The 20,985-nt window shown below is 46.5% G+C and overlaps 1 protein-coding gene across 2 annotated transcripts in view; it reads left to right on the forward strand.

Moving 5' to 3' along the window:
* NTRK3 (neurotrophic receptor tyrosine kinase 3) overlaps positions 1 to 20,311 on the forward strand; it is a 456,641-nt gene extending 436,330 nt beyond the window's left edge. For both annotated transcript variants that reach the window (XM_032806496.2, XM_032806497.2), the window contains 2 exons: positions 16,352 to 16,510; positions 19,969 to 20,311. In XM_032806496.2, the coding sequence (XP_032662387.1) occupies positions 16,352 to 16,510; positions 19,969 to 20,154 (345 nt within the window). In that variant the 3' untranslated portion in view covers positions 20,155 to 20,311. The remainder of the gene's footprint in view (positions 1 to 16,351; positions 16,511 to 19,968) is intronic.
* Positions 20,312 to 20,985: the final 674 nt, after the last annotated feature.

The raw sequence follows: 20,985 nt of genomic DNA on the forward strand, positions 1-20,985 counted from the left end.
AGATCAAGTGAATTACTTGTGGTCACACAGCAAATCTGTGGCACCCAAGAACCAGCAAGACCAGAACCCAAATCTTGGGAGTCCCTAGCCATGGCCATAATCACAAGGCTATCTCTTCTCTACCAGGGGGTCTGTACCTTATTCACTACACACCATGCAACATCTGCAGTGAAAGAGGAAAGGATGTTATGGATACCACCTTCATTCATGACACACCATGCAATATCTGCAGTGAATGAGGTGAGATGTTCAGGTCCCAAGAATAAGTCACTACGCAACCTGGCCTCATTCATTCTCCAGCATGTACATTGCATGAAGCAAGGGTCCTGTGAAAAAATAGTGTGTGAGCATGTAACTGAAAATGCTATCACATTGCAGAGGTACAGGGGGCCAGAGCTAAGGTTATACTTTGTCTAAAGGAGAGTCCCCTGAAGCTTGTAATAGCAGAGGGCCTATGACACACTATAGTGCTCATTACATCCAGCAGAGAGCAATGGTGCACATATGTGCATGCACACGCGCACACACACACACACACTTGCCAATTCATTGCAGTACACCATAGACCAGTGGCTCTCAACCTTTCCAGACTACTGTACCACTTTCAAGAATCTGGTTTGTCTTGCATACTCCCAAGTTTCACCTCACTTAAAAACTACTTACATACAAAATTGCTGACTTTCTCCTTTTTACCATATAATTGTGAAATAACCCAATTGGAAAGGACTCTTTGCTGCTTTTACAGATCCAGACTAACACGGCTGCCCCTCTGATACATAAATATTGTACTTACTTTTCAGTGTATAGTATATAGAGCAGTATAAACAAGTTGTATGAAATTTTAGTTTGTACTGACTTCACAAGGGGTTTTTATGTAGCCTGTTGTAAAACTAGGCAAATATCTAGATGAGCTGAGGTACCCCCGGAAGACCTCTGAGTACCTCCAGGGGTACATGTACCCCTGGTTGAGAACCACTGGTATAGACTACTAGAACAATTTGCTCAGAGGGCTCAATGTGCAAAGTCACTATGTGAACTAAGTCCCTCATTCAGTTACACCTCTACCCCGATATAATGCGACCTGATATAACCAAATTCGGATATAATGCGGTAAAGCAGTGCTCGGGGGGGGGGGGGCGGGGCTGTGTGCTCTGGCGGATCAAAGCAAGTTCACTATAACATGGTTCACCTATAACGTGGTAAGATTTTTTGGCTCCTGAGGACAGCGTTATATCAGGGTAGAGGTGTATTTAAATTGACACATATTCACCCAAAACAGATGAGGTTCGACAAATGTGTGTCGGGGTGGTCTAGCTATGTAATCCTGCCTAAGTGCAAGGGGCTGGACCAGATGCCCTCTTTAGGTCCCTTCCAGCCTTTCATTTCTATGTTTCTGTGTTCAGAGTCTTTGGGCTGAGGGGAGCATCAGCGTATGGGATTTGAGCGTTCAGTTTTGGTGCTCATGTTTGAAAACTGGGCCTGGAAACTTTTTTAAAAGCCATAAGCGCTATATTATACCCGGGTGAATCCTTCGAACAAATTAGAAGATTTTATTAGTCTACAATCTGAAAATAATTGCTGTCATTACTATTTAAATTCTAAGTGCCCCAGAGGGGGCAACCTAAGTGGGTCTAAAATACATGCAAATAGCCTTAGTCACCTTAAAAATCCCATGGGCCTTATATGCATCAAACACCAATCCATGATCCACATACAGAGCAGCCGTTGGCATCAGTGGATTGGAGGCATTTGTGTATCAACTGGTGGGGGCAGTATGTGGGGGTTCCTTCAGGTGGGGTGAGCACTGTAGTTCAGGTAAGTCCATCGGGCATGGCTGGGGTATAATGTACCTGGCTCTGAGATGGGCAGCATTAACTCTGGTGACTGGAGCAGAAGCTTTCAGACTGACCCATAGGGTGTATGCATGTGGACAGAGACGAAAAGTTTCAACAGAGAAGGAGAAAGCTAGTCCACTCAGCATTTTACCTCAGATTTTCCAAAGCGAACTCCCAGGTCTCTCTCTCTAGTTGGTTTTGGTGAGTTCAGAGGGTGACACAGAGCACGAGAATATAGGTTACTGGCAATGCTGCCCCTAGCTCGAAGGCCAATAGAGTTTTCCAGCTGGTGTCCTCACCACCTCACAAACAAGGCTGTGTTAAATCTTGAACCCCTTTCTCTCACATCTGGAAGGGTAACCCCTCGCTTGCCCCCCCACCCCTTCCTTCTTCCAGGTATCACTGGGCAAACCCAGATTTGTCCCTCTCAGACGTTTACACTGCACCCCCCACAGAAAGGGGCATGCAGCTCAGTTCAAAACAGAGGAACTCTCCCTCCCTGCAGTCACAGTCACAGACGTGTCCAGTCAGACTGCGCTTCACAAAGCAAACCCTTCGTCTTCACCACCATGAACAGGGCTACCACCCCTCCCACCCCCTCCCACAGCAGAGTTGTTTGTTGGGATGAGTCTCAGTGCATGGACATGGATGGGCTGCTTTTCAGGGGTGTAGAGCACTCTCAGATCCAGCCAATGGGAGCTGCAGGCACTCAGCAGCTCTGGAAGCAACTCATAAACTGTTTCCCCAGGTGCTGACATGGAGACAGTGTCCTGCTGCAGCCACCTCATGCTTCACTGACAGCACTGCAGAGTCTTGACACAGCAACTTTATGCATTTAAAAAGCATTGACCCTTGCTCTGTAATGATAGCAACATGGCCAGGCCCCTGACACTGCACAGAGATAACATACTCTTGCAGGTTACTGAACACCGAAATGGGAAGGTGCTAAGAGGTTCAGAGATTAATTACCATTTAACTGGCTGTGTTTCAATCTCTGGATAAGGCTGTAGTGAAGAAGACAGAAACACCCAGTTAATTTACCCTGGTGCTATATAGTAGATTACCCTGTACTTACAAGGTCGCTAGTTACCCTGTAATTAGAGTTCTAACACATGGTAGCCAGGACAAGGCTTCTGAAACACCATGTTACCACTTCAGCACTTGGTGTCATAATAGCAGAGGGATGGCAGCAGAGGGCAGGCGAAAAACCTCATTATGCACATATTGGAGGATGTTAAATAGCTTAAAAATTCAAATAGGGCCAGGGGGATTTGGGGTGGGGTGGGGTGGGGTGAGGAGAGAGGCCATATGTAGAAAAGAGGAGAGAGAAGAGACAGACCCAGGGTTTCTGAGATTCACAGTGGAAATGGAAGGAGATACAAATTATGTGTGCTAGGAGGTTTTGGACTGGAACAGCAGGTGTTGCTGCATTTCAGGATTGAATTGCATCCACAGAGCTGGAGGACGTGAGGCCCAGGGCTTTGACAGAGCCACAGGACTGAATTAGCGGGATACGGCACAGGTCCGGGCTGAGGCGCACCAGCAGGACTATGTGAGGAGAATGCAATTCTGGAAGGTCAGGGTGTGCTGCAGGTTGGAAGTAGCAGCATATCAGAGCCTATGACTGTAATATCAGGTATTCCTGCAGATCAGGACTGAAGTGGACTGGCAGAGCAAGTGTGCCTGCCACACTGGACCTGCCCACACTGGGCCTGCCTCTAGTTAATGGTTTCTGTCCCTCATTTTCACAAGCATTAAATTCAAACAGAGAGAGAGTGAGTTTGAAAGAGTGTCTTTGATTATAAAGCACATATTCCATTAACATCACACATCTCACGTGAAACCAGTTCTGTCCCATACACAATAGAACCCCTGTAATGTGCACTTGTATCATTTACCCTCAGGTCACATCCTATTTTCTTGGGGTAAACACTGTCCTGTTTGAATCGTGTGATGGGGAAGTTCACCACAGAGCTTGTGTGCTACAGCAACAGAAAGGCCAGTGCACTTTGAGGCTGTATGTACGGAGCAATCACATAAAGGAGCAGGGAGATAGGTCTGTGCTCCAAAAGCCTCTACTGCAAACATATCTCAGATATTACTTCCTTGTGCAGGCAGGCTCCGTGCCACAGCACCACGTTACCTGAAAGATATTGACAAACCCAAAAGGCTTCAGAGAAGAGCAGCAGAAATCATGAGGGGCCATTGATTTATGAAGATTAAAAGGCCTAGCTATGTTTAGCTTGGCTAAGCAACAAAGAAGGGAGAGGATATGACAGTCTGCAAATATTGGAAAGCGGCAGATTTTCAGTAGCGTCAGAGAAGTGCTATTTAGGGCTGTACATGGAGCAATGGTATGGAGGTAAGAAAGAGAAAGGCAGCGTGAACATCAGGGAAATCTCCTTGACAGTGAGATGTGTTTGGCTGTGGGGTATTTGCACATGGGAAACGGTGGAAGCCCGTTTGGGATGTTTAGAACTGAAACCATCAAAATGTCCTTCAGGGAACGGTCCTCCATTCGCAAAGAGGTGATAAACTGAGTGGGACACAGAAGGAGTTTTCCAACTCTAATTCCTTTGGTACAACATATTTTAGTTTGGTGTAGCTATGTGGCCAGTATGTGTTTGTCCATATGTGTAATACACACATATACAGAATTCCTTGAACATAAATATAGGGCCAGATCCTCAGCTGATGTAACTCAGAGGAGCTTCAGTGAAGTCAACTGAGGATCTGGCTCATAATTTGTAAAGATAAACTTCTCCACTCCGTAAATGATCTAGCAAGGATATAATCTAGAAAGAAATGATGCCCTATGCATATCTGCATTGTGTCATTCCTCCCGCCAGACACAGCTGAACATTAGCGGTTTCTGTATTTCTCTCTCTCCTTCCGTCCTTCCTCTTGTGGCTAACCCTAATGGAGAGATGGTGTCCAGAGAGACATCCAAAAAATCCATCTGGTTAAGACAGTTGACCATCCAGGGGCAACACAGGCTTCCAGCAAAAGCTTTCATTTCTGTCCCACCGGGGGGTGGGTTTAGCAGAATGCATCCCTTAGGGGTTGAATGGCTCAGGGCCTCCGGTTGGCTTCAGGAAAGGAGCCGGTGGTGCAGGAGATGTCAGACAGCAATATCTGAAATGGGCTCTTAGTTCTTCCGAGCTCTCATGGCATTTAGAACCCAGGCATCAGCATATTCCTGGGTTTGGTTTGGTTTTGAAAAAAAATATTTCTCTGCCAAATAAAGCGCAGAGAAGTGTTTTATTAAAAGACCATTAGGATAAGCAGGTCACTAGACACCGTGGATGCTGGTCTATCGAGAAGTTCTGGAGACACCACCAACCAGGACAGTGAACTGCAAGTCACTCTGACGACAAATGCTTGGATAGAAAGGGACAGAGTGGGAACTGGAGTCTCAAAATTTAAAATTAGCCTGTTACTGTTTCCAGAAACAAGTCCCAGATCCATCTTCGGCATGGGCTGCTGCTCCCCCTAGTGATGCTTTGAGCTCTCTATTTTTCTGCTGCTGTTGCTGCCCTCTTGTAACCCACTCAGACACCTTCAGCAACTGTCTCCTTCTGCTTCCACTTTTCTGTGGGTGCTGTCACCTCCTGCAGCCTCCTGTTTCTGTGCCCCAGCACTTTTTTGCCCATGCATTATAGTATCTGGAACATGCAAGAAAAGAGCTCCATCCAGTGCAGAGCATTCCCCTTGCTTGGCCTCAGGAAGTGGAACCATTAGCATCACATATCAAATCACTGCATCATCACAATGTCTAAAATGTGTGTGCTCCAAATCCTCTCTAGCGATGCCTTAACCCCTGGTTCTGCCTTCCTCATGCTTCTCCCCCATTGACCAATGTCAGAGCAGACATTGCTTCCCTAATGGCACTGACTAGTGTAATCGCATGATTAGTGGGTGTGACGCTGCAGTCTTGAATGTTGAGATCTTCATTCTGACATGGGATGTAGTATGTTTGTTTGACATGCCATCCATGCCTTCTCTGCCAATAACTGGTGCTTGACTAGGCCTGGAATCAAAAGCAACTTCAGTCTGAAGTTACTCAATATTTCTTTGAGGTTTTCAAGCTGATAACCCACTGTTCTAAAACAGAGTGAGAATCTCATCCTAAGGAGAGGGTGAAAGCACCATCACCTGAGATGTTTAAATAGACTGGAGAGGACAGAGCAGTAGCAGAGGTACAGTAAGGAACTGTCCTGTGTTGTCCCACAAGAGATTGACTAAATGTGACCAAATGGATTTAGTGGAGATTGTCTAACTACCATATTTCTAAAGGGTTCATCACCTTGGAAAACATTAGACCCCCATATTATAGGCTACAGCTACTGCTACATTTGCAGAACAATAAGGGGCAGATTTTGGAAATAGCCCTTTAATTGTTATATACGCTTTTGCATGTCTCCTGTTTGCGCACACAATTTAGGAAACTGCATATGCTGCTTAGGCACACAACTGTATGCATGAGAGTTATGTGTATGCAGTTTTTAATCTGACCCAGCAGGTTTATTAAGTTATTATGGGCTGGTGCAGTATGCACTGAGGGCAGGACAAGAAGTAATCAGCTTAGTTTGTAGCAAGGGAGATTTAGGTTGGATATTACAAAAAAATTTCTAACTATAAGGATAGTTAAGCCATAGAACAGGTTACCTAAGCAGATTGTCCAACTCGTGCTTAAAAGTCTCCAGTGTTGGGGATGGCACAAACAACTGTCAGAGGTGGTCTAGGTATACTTGGTCCTACCTCAGCACAGAGGGATGGACTAGATGACCATATGAGATCCCTTCTAGCCCTACATCTCTATGGCTCTGTGATGTTCCATTGCAGCATGGTGTGCTAACATCCCAGCATTGCAGTACAACTGGGTTCAACACAGAGGACAACACTGGAAGCTTTCAGGTTACCCTCCAGAGTAACTGTTTCATATATAGAAAGGGATTTATGTATCACGGGGTTCTCAGGCCCTGCATTGTATTAAATTTCTGTCTTTAAGCCGCCAGGACATTTCTGTCTTTGGCTGCCAGGCGTGAGCTCAGTGAAACTGACATTAATAGGAAATAGATTTCCAAACAATCAACTCTAATGAATTTTGAATATTATTATGATTAATGCCAAGGAAGTTGAACTGATTATCCAGCATCCAGCAGTTAAGTAATGGAGCCTTGTCTAAATCGTGTATACTCTTCAGTCAGGAGTGGATCTGGCTGCAGATGAAAAATGGGCATGATTTTTCCAGAGAGGGTGTCGTGGGCAGGACAGAGAGATAGGGGTAATGGAGAGGAGAGATTGAGATACCGAGATGACACTATCTTTGCATGTCGTGGTAGTACATGCAATTTGTTTATCACTGCAGTTTTTTGAGCTTCATACCTCAGCCCATTTTGTCAGTTCACTTGCATATTATTGAGCAAGAATCTATTGACATAAAACTCCACCTAAGTTCTTGCCCCGAGATGTTGCATGTAGAAAAGGAAACGTATTAAAGACATTCCTTGCAGCCTGCTGCTTTGACTTAACGCCTGTCTGTCTGATTAGCTGTTGATCCCTGACACACCCATCACTGTACTATCAGGTCACTGTCAGGTTGCACCATAACGCATGACGTGATGATGTAGTGCCGGCTCCAAAACGTATGCTCTTGTATGATCCTGCAGATATGGGAGACTGTAAAATCAGTCTGAGAGCTGGTAATACACAGCCCAAAAGAGATGTCAGTTGGCCACATGCCAGAGTGAGGCTGGGAGAGTATAAAGCAAAAAAGAAGGTGGTTGGAGGAGGTTGGATAATTTCAGGGGTAGCCAAAGTGTTGGTCAGCAGGCTAAAATGGCCTGCAGAGTTCTCCAGTGTCCCTCACAGGAACCCATATCACTAAACCTCGAGGATTGCCCCTGGACACTCATGCAAATTTCCATCTTGATCCAACCAACATTAGCTTCTCAGTGCATGATGAAGAATTACACACTTGGACCACGAGTATCTTGGGTCAATATGGAGTGTTACATGCTGATATAAGTAGCTTCCATGGGCCACACCTCTTTATTAAAGTTGGATACAGCTGGAAGACATTCCATTACATCAGTGTTTCCCAAACTTGGGATGGGAAAGCCCCTGGGGGGCTGGACCAATTTGTTTACCTGCCCCGTCCACAGGTTCAGCCGATCGCAGCTCCCACTGGCTGTGGTTCGCCACTCCAGGCTAATGGGAGCTGCTGGAAGCAGTGCGCACCTTTGGACGCAGCAGGTAAACTGGCCCAGCCCACCAGGGGCTTTCGCTACACAAGCGGCATCCCAAGTTTGGGAAACACTGCATTACATGGATATTAGGTGCCTCTGTCCACCTATGCAGCCTGTTACTGTGTGCAGTTTGGACAGTGCCTGGGACATGATGTCTGTAGCAGCAGATGGGGTTATGAAGTTGGTAGCATTGCTGGTGACTGCACTGAGCACTTTGCAAATCAGAGCTGAGAAAGGTTTCAGAGTAGCAGCTGTGTTAGTCTGTATCCGCAAAAAGAACAGGAGTGCTCGTGGCACCTTAGAGACTTAACAAATTTATTTCAGCATGAGCTTTTGTGAGCTACAGCTCACTTCTTCTGTGCATCCAAAGAAGTGAGCTGTAGCTCACGAAAGCTCATGCTGAAATAAATTTGTTAGTCTCTAAGGTGCCACAAGTACTCCTGTTCTTAGAGCTGAGAAAGGCTTTCCTCGCTGTTACTCCAGGCATTTGGCTTGTGTCCGGGCTTCACCTGGACAGTTTGCAGGACCAGCTGCCTCGCCAGCTGAACAAAATATGACTGTGACATGTAAAACTCCACACATGCTCAGAAAGTACTATTTTTGAGGCATTGTTTTGGAAGCAAAAGCAAAGTGCTGGATCGTGCTCATTTGCATATTTGCATATGGTTAGCCTAGCTCCTTCATTGCAGTACGTGCTGATGTCTGAGCTCTAGGGGAACAAGAGGGAAGGGTTGAGCTGTGGTTTGGACACACTGAGTTCTTGTCTGTGTTCTTGGCAAACATAATTAAAAATAACTGTGAGATTAATCCTCTATTTCCCTTTTTGTAACCACTCTCTGTGTTACCTCTGGCATTTCTAGGCGGCAGGTAATAACAGAGAACAATCCTGGATGCAGGCAGCTCTTAGAGTAGCAATGATTTATCTCAGGCCATTTTAAGGCAGCAGACTTTACCTCTAGCTACAGCCACCCCTCCATGTCTGCTCCCCCTCATTTGCATAAGTAATTGGCAGCTTGTTAATGGCTCATTAGGAATGCTGAAAACCGTGGGATTGCAACAAACTCAAAGGAGCAGAGACCGGGGAAGGGTGAAAAGGACAGTGTCCCTGCTTGCAAATTACACTGCTGAATTTCACCTGATTCAGAATTACGGGTCATAAACCAACCAGATTGTTCAATGAAGTAAGGAAAAACAATGTCAATGAGAGGCTTTATTTTTAGACTTGTATTTAAACACAGAGTGCAAGTCTGTAGGGAACAGATAGTCCATCTGCCTCCAGGAGGCGTGTCTCACCCCCGTCCCGACCTTGCTGTAACTTTGTCTGGTCATCTCCCCCGCCTCATAACAGGTGCATCCAGCTCTCTGCATCCACCTTATGAGAAGCACAATTGGTTCTCTGTCCCAGCAGAGGTGATTCCAGACTCCTCTCCTCAGCTCGCAGCCAGGGTACTGCATCCTCCCACCTCGTGACAAGTAAGGGGACACAGGTGCCAGCTACTGTCTGGTTAGGAGAGGCCATGCCTATTTGTAAACACAGACATGGTCAACAGGTGCAGGGCACTTCACTGAGAGCTATGAACAGGGCCCAGTTTTTGCCCTATAAGATATAAGCTGCCTGCAGCTATTGACACCCAGGCAGGATGCAAGGCCTGCTATGTGAAGTCGTGAGGGTGCAGAGCTGGCTGTGTAATCGTTACACAGAGAGACTGGAGATTAGTGCAAAGCCTGTGACTGCCATCCCCATGGGCAGTGGAGGGATTGCAAAGCAGCTGCATCAAGGAGACACAAGAGGCTGAAGAAAATCTGTTGGTGTTTGTGTTTTGGGGGGAAGGCAATAGTTAATTCTCCACACTGGCTGCAGCAGCTGGGACCATTTGAATGAGCAAAGTCACAAGGCCCCAAATCTCTCGCGTGTCCTGCTGGATCATGGATAAAGAACAAGAGCTTAAAAGCCCTGAGTGCGATGTGTTCTCTCCCCTGCTGTAGGCCTGAGCTGTGCCCAGCGAAGAATTTAGGTTAAGTGGAAGGGCTAAAGCAAGGGAAGAAAGGAGCGAGGGCAGTCTGTCTGATCTGCTCTTTGCAGGGAGCAGCAAGCCTGGCATTTGCAGTGAGAGGTTGTGTTGAGGGGGAAAGAGCATGGACTGCGAAGTAGAGCATCAGCAGGAGGTCCCAATCTGGAGATGCTGTGACAATATCAGGGGAATTGCTTTGCAAGGTCTTCATAATCACACAGGAAACTCCTCCTCCAGCTGGTGTGTCCAGACAGGAGAGATCCGTGCAACTCTGAAGGCAAGATGGGGTTGGTGAGAGGACCTACATTAGAAACATCTATGAAACTCAGAGGCTTTGCCTCCATGAGTCTTGAGTCTCTGTTGCAGCAGAGCCCAGATTTGGAGCTGGACCACACAGAGTTACACGTCTGCCTTGTAGTGTATCTGAGTCTTTTCCACACATTTATAAGGACAAGTGATGTTCTGATACCAAACAGCAGCCTCTCTGTTGAGTGGGATCCTTTCCATTTTTTTTTCTTGCCAAAAGGAGTGGAACAAGGAACTGTTTCCTTCGTTTTACATTTCTCTAGGGCAGTGGTTCTCAAACTGGGGTCACCGCTTGTGTAGGGAAAGCACCTGGTGGGCCGGGCCAGTTTGTTTACCTGCCCCGTCTGCAGGTCCGTCCGATCGCGGCTCCCGCTGGCCGCGGTTCACCACTGCAGGCCAATCACAGCCTGCTGTGGTGGGCAGATGGCAGCATCACTTGTTGTTTTTGCCAAATGCAGAGGCTTTTCCCGCATCTCAGCTGTATTCGCTCTGCTCTTACTTCCCCTCAGAAGATGACCCAGGCATCTGCAGTTCTTATTGACTCAAGAGTGCTCTAGATTATTGAACAGCAAGTATTGTCCTCAGCAGAAATGAACTTGTCCTGACGGGGACACACATCTGGTTGTTGGAAGAAGGTCCAGAGGTGAGAATCTTCAGGTGCTTTTGGTGCTGAGGTTCTGAAGGACATGCGCACATGTTCCATCCCATCCCAGCCTGGGAAGTCAGCCAGTTCTGCAACTAACAGAGAGCTCTGCTCTGACCCCCACACACAGCCGGAGTTGAGACAGCAACCACAGAGCATGTGTCCTGTCACCAGGTTTAAAAGGAATTAATTTGCTGAATGGATTCAACTGCATTCAGAAACCAAACAGGAAGGGAGATGGCACCACGTTCTCTAATTCCCCCTACCTTGGCAAGGAAGAAACGAAACAAACAACATCTAACCTTCCAGCACGCAAAAGGCAAAATTCACCAGAAAACTGCCTCATTTAAAGAGACACATTTTCTGTGACTCAGACCTGAGTAGCTTTTCCTTGAGGCAGCAGCAAAAGCGACAAGAGCAGAGGCCTCCCAGATGAATGCCAGTCAAGTGACCCTTCCTCCTTCCAAGCAATGCCCTGTGTACGTTAAACGGGTTTTTTGGGCGTGGATCACAAATTTAGGTCAGGCTCAATTAGAGGATGTTTGGAGGAGTTGGATTCTGGATCCTAACACACCAGCTGGCCTTTATCTCCAGAGTGGGGATCAGAACCAAAAACCCCTAAATCCAAAGTTTAAGGAAGTTCTGGGCTAGAGTTTTGGCCCAGACCTGTGTTTAGTCTTGGCTACGTCTAAGAGAGTAGTTGCCCAAGCTCCCCATTGTCTGAAACACTGCACTGCCTTGGCAAGCCTCTCCGTGGCTTGCTGTTGTATGGCCACACTCACTGGGGATGGCATGTCTTTTTAGTCCTTCCTAATCAGCTAGATGTCATTCAGAAAGCGAGGACAAGGAGACTTCTTTCCCCAGACACCAGGCTTCCTTCCTGGCAGTCAAACCTGGAGCCTTATAATAATAATCATACATAGCACTTATATAGCTTTACATCTTCAAAGTGCTGTGCTAGCATTAACTAATTATCCCTTTCCCTAATGGCCATTAATCCTGGCCTTTCATGAACCTCCCCCATTTCCCTCAGGTTCAGCTCTAATACAGCAATAAGCTACTCTGCGGGAGTGGCCTGTTATCTTGCAATCTGCTGCCTCCAATGTGTAATGAGGCCCCAAAGCAAAGGCCAGGTGCCCTGGGCCATTGGAAATGTGCGATTATAGAACAGTGCATGACCTTGAAAGTGGTTTATCCTGATTCTAAGATGGCTATTTTATCAAAAGGCAGTTCTCCACAGCTCTGAAGCAAATGCACCGCAGGCTGCATTCATTTGTGGGCATCACGTTACCAGGATAGTTTTGGAAGGAGCAGAGCAACGGAAAGGATATGGAAGCTGGAGAGGTTGTTTTAGACAGAAAAAATAAGAGCTGAAACTGTCTAGCTAAGTTCGGCAGGAAGGCTGCAAATATGTTGTGTGTTTATACAGCAACTAGTGCAATGGGGTGCTGGTCATGACTAAGGCTCTTAGGTGGTGCTATAGTTATACAAATAATTAGTGGCAATAATATACAGCGTTTAAATAGCAAGGAAGAGGGGGAGTTCTTTTAGGAGCAAAGGAGAAGAAAGGAAGAATTTAGGCTGAATGTCAGGATAAATTTCTTGAGAGAGAAATCTGTAACCAGGTTGTAGAACATCTCTCAAGGGGAGTTGTGGGAGTTGCATCATTTGGGACTTTGAAGACTGCACTGGACAATCCTGCATTGCCTCAGGGAGACAGGTCTGGATCTCAGAAGAGCTCTTTTCTAGCTCTGCTGTGTCTCTCATTCTGGGTGGGAGTGGTGGAGAAGAGAGTGACAGAAATCGTTCAGAAATGATTTTGAAGCAGCAGTCTCTTGACAAGGAGTCAGCCTGCACGATCACTGTTATTGCAGGAAACTGCCACCCTGGGCTCTTTCTCAGCAAACTGTGGATTGATTGAAGCAAACTTTCATCTTCCCTATAAATATACATAATGATTCTCTCCAGAGCCAAGGACATGAAATGTAAATTGGCTCTGCAAAAGGAAAAATAAAGTCTGTTTTGTAGACAGGTTTGTTTAATAGCCTCATTTCTCTCTGGTGCTTTTGTCAATGCATGCTACTCCAGGTGGTCCCAGGTACAATGCACAGGCCTGGGAATCACGCTTATGTGATTCTATAGTGGGAGGCAGGGGGTTCAGAACAGGGAAGAACCCCCAAAGCGCAGTGCCTTTTGTAGCCAGTACATGGAGTAAGAAGGATCTTCTGTTATCCAGGCCACATGCCAGCTTATGTACTGTAGCCTATGCAGTCCAATCTGTCTGCTCTCAATTCTAGATTATAACGTTTGCAACATTAGCAAGCAGCAGGGCATAGTAGAATGAGCACAGAACTGAGATCCAGGAACACCTGTGTTCAATACCCAGCTCTGCCACAACCGACTGAGAGACCTCAGACAAAGTCCTGTCCCCTCTCTGTGCTTTGGTTTCCCCATCTGTGAAGTGGGGATTATAATTTATATCCCTAATCAACCTGGTGTGTGGCTGGTGAGGAGTTAATGGCTATGCTTTGAAAACGTCAAATGACAGTTATTACGTTAACTCTGCGCCCACTAAAAGCTGCTACCCTTCTGAAATACAGAACTCCCAAGAAACCCTTACTTACAGCCCTAGATTGGGCATGTTTTGGGCTCCAGAGTCTTTTGCTTTTGCCTATGTCCATCTTCCTAATGAATTATTGGTATTTTTTTCAATAACAAATACATTGCACATGAAGTGCAGAGATGAGAGGAGCCCCTGGGCACTCCATGTCTGTGAACAGATGAACTAAGCCAAAATTCTGTCGTTACATCCTTGGGACAACAGCTGACCTTGTATTTCACTCTATGGGTAATTTTTCACCAATGTGTGTCTAGAGAAGGCCAGTGTCTTGGCTTATGATTTGGCTCATTAGTTCTTCTTTCTACTTTCAGAGCCAGATCCTCAGCTGGTATAAATTGTTGTAGTTGCATTGAAGCCAGTGAAGCTACACACCGGTTTATACCAACTGAGGATCTGGCACACCAACTTCCTGACTGGCATGAGTCTAGTTCAAAAGGAGGTTAAATGTACACAATATATATTTCCCTGCTTGTATCTCTCACAAGCTCCAAGATATGGCAGATTTACAGAGCTCTGCAATGATTTCAGGATTGCTGGAAAACTGAGTCAGTGCTACTAAAGGAGTGCAGAGAGCCAAACATTAGCACAAAATAATTTTCAGTAACCAACTTGGATATATGTCATGTTGTGTTGACAAAGAATTTCCTTGGAGTCCTTCAGAATAAGGGAAAGTAAGTCATAAAAGCTGGAAGTGCAGGAAAGAGCAAAAATCGCAGCCAAGATTTAAAAGGAACAGAGGAAGGAGTCTTGCCAGTTGCAAAAGGAATAGCATTCCTGGAGGTTCAAGGCAGCAAACGGAGAGCATTTCAGCCAAAGATGGAGCTCTAACTGGGAGGTGCGGAGCTACAATAAGCTGTTCATCCTCACGAATTGCAGTTTTAGCATCTGCACACATTAAAGTGAAAGACAGTTTTGAGACTTTAAAAGAATAAGACGTCTGATAAAATTAGGCTGTACTAAGAACTAGAGAGAGGGCCAGTTGAGAGAACTCTGAGAACCTGGATCTGCACCCCATTAAACTCTGGGGAAGTTTGGATCCCCACTTCCTGGTTAAGGGCTCTCTCTGCCATGTGTATTACCCATGTCATAACTTCCTTTGAACACCTCCTATGAAATTGTTTCTGTAGCTTAGTGTAACTTGCCTCTTTACAGGCACTGCTTTAGCACTAGCAGCAATCTAATGAATCAGGGGAGCTTTGAGAATTGGTGAGGAAAGCAGGGACTTGCAAAGCTTTTTCTTTTTGAGTACTATTGCCCCCTTGACCGAGCAGTAGCTGAAACTGGGGGCCTGGAAGGATGGTTTCTCTTTGGATGGAAAACCAATGACTTGGAGTCAGGGTACCGTCTTTGTGTCATTTGTTTACTTACAAAAATGTACACTAGCCCTCTTTCCACGAATGGCAGCACACTGCACACAGGCAGCCCCATGTTGCTGAAATTTCAGGCCATGTGCTCCAGCCCCTATCCCAAGAGGCAGCTTCCTTTGCCTCTGCTCATCTCCAGAGGCTAAGAAAGACTCCAGCCACTTCGTTCCAGCTGCCATGTGGTTGAACTTTAGTGCTTCCACTGGTCGGTGTCTGTAATAGTATGAAAAGAGCTTCCCAAGCGTGCACGTGCAGACACACACTCACACAGAAGGGAGTCTCTCGGCATCAGTACGAAAAGAATGGTAGTCTAGGATACTCTGCCCTCGCAAGAGATGAATTCCAGAGACATGGCGCCACAGTGCTCTCAACACCTGCTGTTCAAAACTCCTATCAATTAGTTATTCCCCTGCAGATGGTGATTCCTGTATTGAAGGACAGAACACAGAGAAGCTGGTTCTACTCAGAGACTTTAGTTGTACAAAAGTCTCTAGCAAGGACAAAGTGATTCCTTCTGCTTTCCTGCTGCCACGGCTTGTGTACTTCCCCGGTCAGACTGAAATGTACTGGCGATGGGGGAACTCTGTCCCAGACATGCTTCCTCTACCCAGCATAGCTCAGAGGAATAGTCTCAGGCTATTATTTCAGGGGCTCCACAGATTTCAGACGTTCTGAGGGAGAAGACTTTACTTTGTGAGTAGGTTCTTATGTTGCCCCCATCACCGTGGTATCTAAGGGTGTTAAGGCCAAGCCTTCATCCACTGACTGTGCTTTTGCACGTGCAGTTGCTTGAGTGGATTACTGGTGCAGTTTTCTGGGTACACGCCCCTTTGTGCAGTTATTTAATAGGAGCCCAAACCGGTTTGAGGCAGTCCTAGGCAGCAGGAAAGCTATAAAAAACATGGGCATATTTCTATGTATTTCAGGCATAAAACTGAATATGCCATTCATTGTGCAATATCTGGGCCCAGGAAGGCTAAGGATGGTGCTTTGATTTAGACTGTACGTGTCCTGCCTTTTGTTTCTTCATCAGCAGTTGAACACGGTCTAGGCATTTTGTTGTGTTACTTTGTAAGTCAGGTTTGGGAAGAGGGAAATCTTTGGAGCTGATCATTTATCTCAATGTATTTTACTTCCAATCTGCCATATTATGATATTAGCTAGTTTGCATTGATGGGTGAGTGTGTGGGGGTTAGAGGGAGGAGTTCGTTTGCCTCGCCTGTCTGAGTACCCACATGGGTAGCCTTCACTAAGTGCAGCCTTTTCCCTCTCTTATGGCTCTGATAACCCAGATTTGCCTGTGCCTTTGTCCCCATGCAGGTTGGAGGACACACCATGCTGCCCATCCGCTGGATGCCCCCTGAGAGCATCATGTACCGGAAGTTCACAACAGAGAGTGATGTGTGGAGCTTTGGAGTGATCCTCTGGGAGATCTTCACATATGGGAAGCAGCCCTGGTTCCAGCTCTCAAACACAGAGGTACAGGATAAACCAGGGCATCTTGGGCTGGGGAGGGGAGACGAGACGAGATGAGACATGATGGAAAGGGGCTTAGTCACACAACATGCTTGTTGCAGGATGTTTTGGGCACTTTGAGACCTGGAGGTGGGTTATTTCACCTCCCTTATCCACCTTGGAAGCCACAGTACACCACTACCTTTCACATTCTTAAGAGGCAGTCCTAGCCTTCCTCCACCTCAGGTGCCATTGTTCATAACAGCATCATGGCCTCGCAGAGGAAGGGCTAGGTGAAGCCATGGTTTCTGTCTGGAAAATGCAGCCTGACAGAGTCTCTTACTTTGAGAAGAGCCCCCAATCCATAATTCCTCCCATCCCACCCCTGCCCCTTCCTCCTGGGTTTGAGTAAGCCACAAGTAAAGTAAGGTACATGGGCGGCTAATGCGCCCCACGCTGGCACTGAGTTGGCTGGCTTTAAGCAGCATCCCATTGCAAGTAAATTATTTCCAGCAGAATTCCCAACCTGGGGCATGTAAAATGTTGGTCATAGCGAGGGCTGCAGGTGGTGAAGTGCAGGGACGGGGTGGACCCCAGTATTTTATAGAAAGCTAGGTCAGGCCACTCAGTGGGAACCCCAAAGAGGGGTGGGAATTTGGGAAATACCAATGCACAGCAGACACCTATGATCAAGGCACTTCCCTTGTATGTTCATGTACAACTCCCATTGACCCCAGTGGGAGCTGCGGGTGAAGAGGGAGGGACAGATCTGACCATAAAAATGTAACATTATTGCTCACGGGGAGAAGGGCTGTTCTTCTTCCATTGCCATCTTTGCAACAAGGCTTTCAGAGCAATCAGTGCATTGAGTTTGATGGTCGCCTCCCAGATGTTCACAATAACAGTGGTAATTAATGTTTGCCACTGTTATGGTCTTTTTCGGCATAGCATTTAAAGCATCTTTCAGAGAGATAACTATTATCCCTATTTCACAGAGAGGGAAACTGAGGCACAGAGCCTGACACGATGACAGAGCTGGGAATAGATCCTAGGTCCCTTGACTCCCAAATCCATGATTTAACAACAAACTCACCACACTGTTTGGCCAGATAAGCACAGAAGCACTCTCACAACTGGGACTAGTAGGGGTTGCTGCAGGTCAGGCTCAAGTTACATCCAGGAGAGGCAGGTCTGGAACAGCAGGCAGTGCTCCAGCTCACGTTTGAGTGCAGTGACAGAGCTGTGCCTGGGAAACATGCACATTTTTATCCTATTGTGTGTCTCATGGATTTCAGAAATGTTACCTCTTTTAACAAGAAATGTGCATTTTCTGCTTTCAGGACACAGATCCCTTAATTGAGTGAGTGCAGAGAGGGACTATCCAAGGTGCTTCTTTACATCGCTAATACTTGCCCATTTGTGAGCTCAGTGCACTTCCCGAAGCAGCACGCACAAACATTTTAGACGCACAAAGAGTGAGAGAAATGATCACAGAAGCCATTTGTTATGATACTTAATGAGCTGCTGTTGCATTTGCCTTGGAGATAAATACACACACACACACAAATGAGCGTGCATACATCCCACGTGGATGAGCTGTCATGCTGGAACCCAGACTGCACAAATGTCTCTGCACCTGTCTCAGTTTCCCCGTCTGTGAAATGGGGATAATCAAACTACCCCATCTAATAACCTTAAACAGTGCTTTGAACATAGAAAGCTGGTACTGTTGGGCTGGGAATAGTACTGCTACATCCAGACAGGGTGACTTTTAACGGTTGTCACCTCCATCTCTATGTGACCCTGTCTTTCCTCTGTCCCTTTCTCTTTTCTCCTCAAAGGAGAGAATTCACAGACCATCTGTGCAAGACACTGCACATTCATCTTCCCAACTGTTAGGGACGTGTTTGCTGTTGGCCTGCTGATTAGAAGCAAGCTGTGGAGACTCATGCAGAGTCCAAGGGCCCCTGGAGAACTAACTCCACCCAATCTTAGACTGTCACTTTTAATGAGGATGAGCAGGTCTGGGACACACCTTCTCCACTCCGGGACATCTACAGGGGACATGAGTGTAGATTTTGTCTGGCTGTTGGCCGGTTAAAGTTAAAATGAGCATTTTTAGACATTCTGCTAAACACTAGAAGAGACCCTCGCTGAGGGGAAGATGGAATAGGGCACATGGCTACTGAAAGACCACCTGAAGACCAAAGCGAGCCCTGCTGGCTAAATCCAAATTTTGCTTCCTCTCTAAGAGATAGGGGCTCACCCTGGGTCTTTCAAATACAGGAAGCCTTTTAGTGGTCCTAGTTCATGTCTCTCTGCCCGCTCCACCAAGGCTCCAAAAGTTGACTCTGCCATCAGCTGGCCGGTGATGGAGCCTTCTTTGCAGCACTGCATTTCAATCACCCTCCCATCAGCAGCTCCTCCTAATCACTTCTCCTCTTTCTATGTCTATGTAAACAGCAGAGTGATAACTATCTGTTTGGATGGGTGCCGGGCCCCATTACTAGTCACAAATGATAAACTTCAGGCCCCCCTCGCTGGTCTTCTTGCCTCACAAGTAGCACTGTTTGGGATTGGTGTTTATCTGCAGCGTGTGTCAGGTCACTCTGATACCGTAGTGCCGGGACACATCACTTCCCAAACGGGGGGCTGGTCAGTGATAACAGCTCTCTGACAAGTCACTTTTTTCCCCCTTTACGTCCTTTTCTCTGGTGAGCAGGATTCAAAAAGCAGGTGCTTGGGGAATTGTTTTCCCCTGGAGTCACTCTAAAGACACCATTTCATGCTGCACGAGCCTCTCGCAAATTTCTCATTAGCGGCAACAACCTGACCTAGAGCAAGGTGTGAACGTTTGTAAGATTTCCTTCCATCATGAATTTGATCCAAGTTAAAATGGTGTTCTTTTTTCTACTTTCAAACATCAAAAATTAGACACATTTGCCCTGGGAGAGGCAGGTGGGAGATGATGCTCTGAAATCCTCCTAGTAGAATTTTCCTGGGTTTCACCATGGAAAAGGCGTTTATTTTCAGGAGCAGGGGGGGAGACTGATTATATTAAAAAAAATAACTTTTTCTTAGACCATCAGGAAAAACTAATGTATCACTTTCAGGTTCAGCCTCTCCACTATATAAATTACCATTGGACTCCTTCTTTGACTAAGCCTCTGGTCCATAGCTACAGTCAGGTAATAAGATGTCAAACTGGGAGGAGTTGTGCCTGGAGTTAATAGTGGCTGCAAAATCAAAAGTGTATTTCATTGAGTTTGCAAAACTGCAGCTGCAAAGCAGGAGGCAGGTGCTGAGAATCTGTTGCTGCATATCACTAGCTGGGAGCCCGCACGCCTCAAATCAGAGGGATCTGTTGGCTCGTTGGTGCTCTGATGAAATGTTGGTTACCATCCAGGGCTAAGCAGATTTGGGAGAGGGACATTCTCAGTGCTTCGTTGTGTGGGACTCACCCTCTCTGTTCTGCGTTTCAGGTCATCGAGTGCATCACCCAAGGCCGAGTCTTAGAGAGGCCTCGAGTTTGTCCCAAGGAGGTTTATGACATCATGTTGGGCTGCTGGCAGAGGGAACCTCAGCAGCGGCTCAACATCAAGGAAATCTACAAGATCCTTCATGCTCTTGGCAAGGCCACACCAATCTACCTGGACATCCTTGGCTAGCAGTGGCCACTTGTCAAAAGTTCCTGCTCCTTCCTTCCTCCACCCTCCCCACCTCCTCTTCTCCCCGACCCCTTCAGCCCCCAAGCAAACATCTTCATATAAACTCAAGTGCCTGCTACACATACAACACTGAAAAACAAAACAAAAAAACAACAACCTGTAAGGCAGTTTGGCTTATATATATTTATAGATATATAGATATAGATATATATACCTTCCACACCAATACAGAAAGAAGCTGCTGTTACAGAAACTAGAAGACTTTTAAAAACAAAACAAAAAAGAAGAGAAGAAACTTAAAGTGCTTAAAAAAAAAAAAAGGCAGAATCTTTTCCCCCAAGCTGTGGAGCAGTGAAACATAACCCTGCTGTGCTTTGTGCGCTCGCTCAAGACTCTTGCTAGTGCAGAGACGCAGTCCCAAGGAAAAGCTCTGGGAGGAGGCCCTGCCCCATTTGTAAGATATGCACTGAATGTGTGACTCAGTCCCCCCTCCCTGGCGTTCGGGCTCTGAGCCATGGCAGTGCCCCTGGAGGAACTTGCAATTCCACCCGCCCACTTTCCCACCCTTTTCCTCCTTTTAACATTGCAGGACAATTTTTCTAATTTGCCAATTCTTAAATGTATCGACTCAAGGCTTTCGGAACATACAGTAAAGGATCGCGGCACCTACGGGTAAACCAACATGAGAAACAGTCACCCTCCCACAGAACACAGACAAGAGGAACTGAACCTTTCTATTGCCCAGCGCCAACCCTTTGTCAGGCTCTGAGGATCAGTGCTGGGGACAGAGCAGCTGCCTGGGAGAGCCATACAGAGAGCAGAGTTGGGGAG

This window comes from Chelonoidis abingdonii, chromosome 9 (assembly GCF_003597395.2).
Source record: "Chelonoidis abingdonii isolate Lonesome George chromosome 9, CheloAbing_2.0, whole genome shotgun sequence".
NCBI classification, from domain to species: Eukaryota; Metazoa; Chordata; order Testudines; family Testudinidae; genus Chelonoidis; species Chelonoidis abingdonii.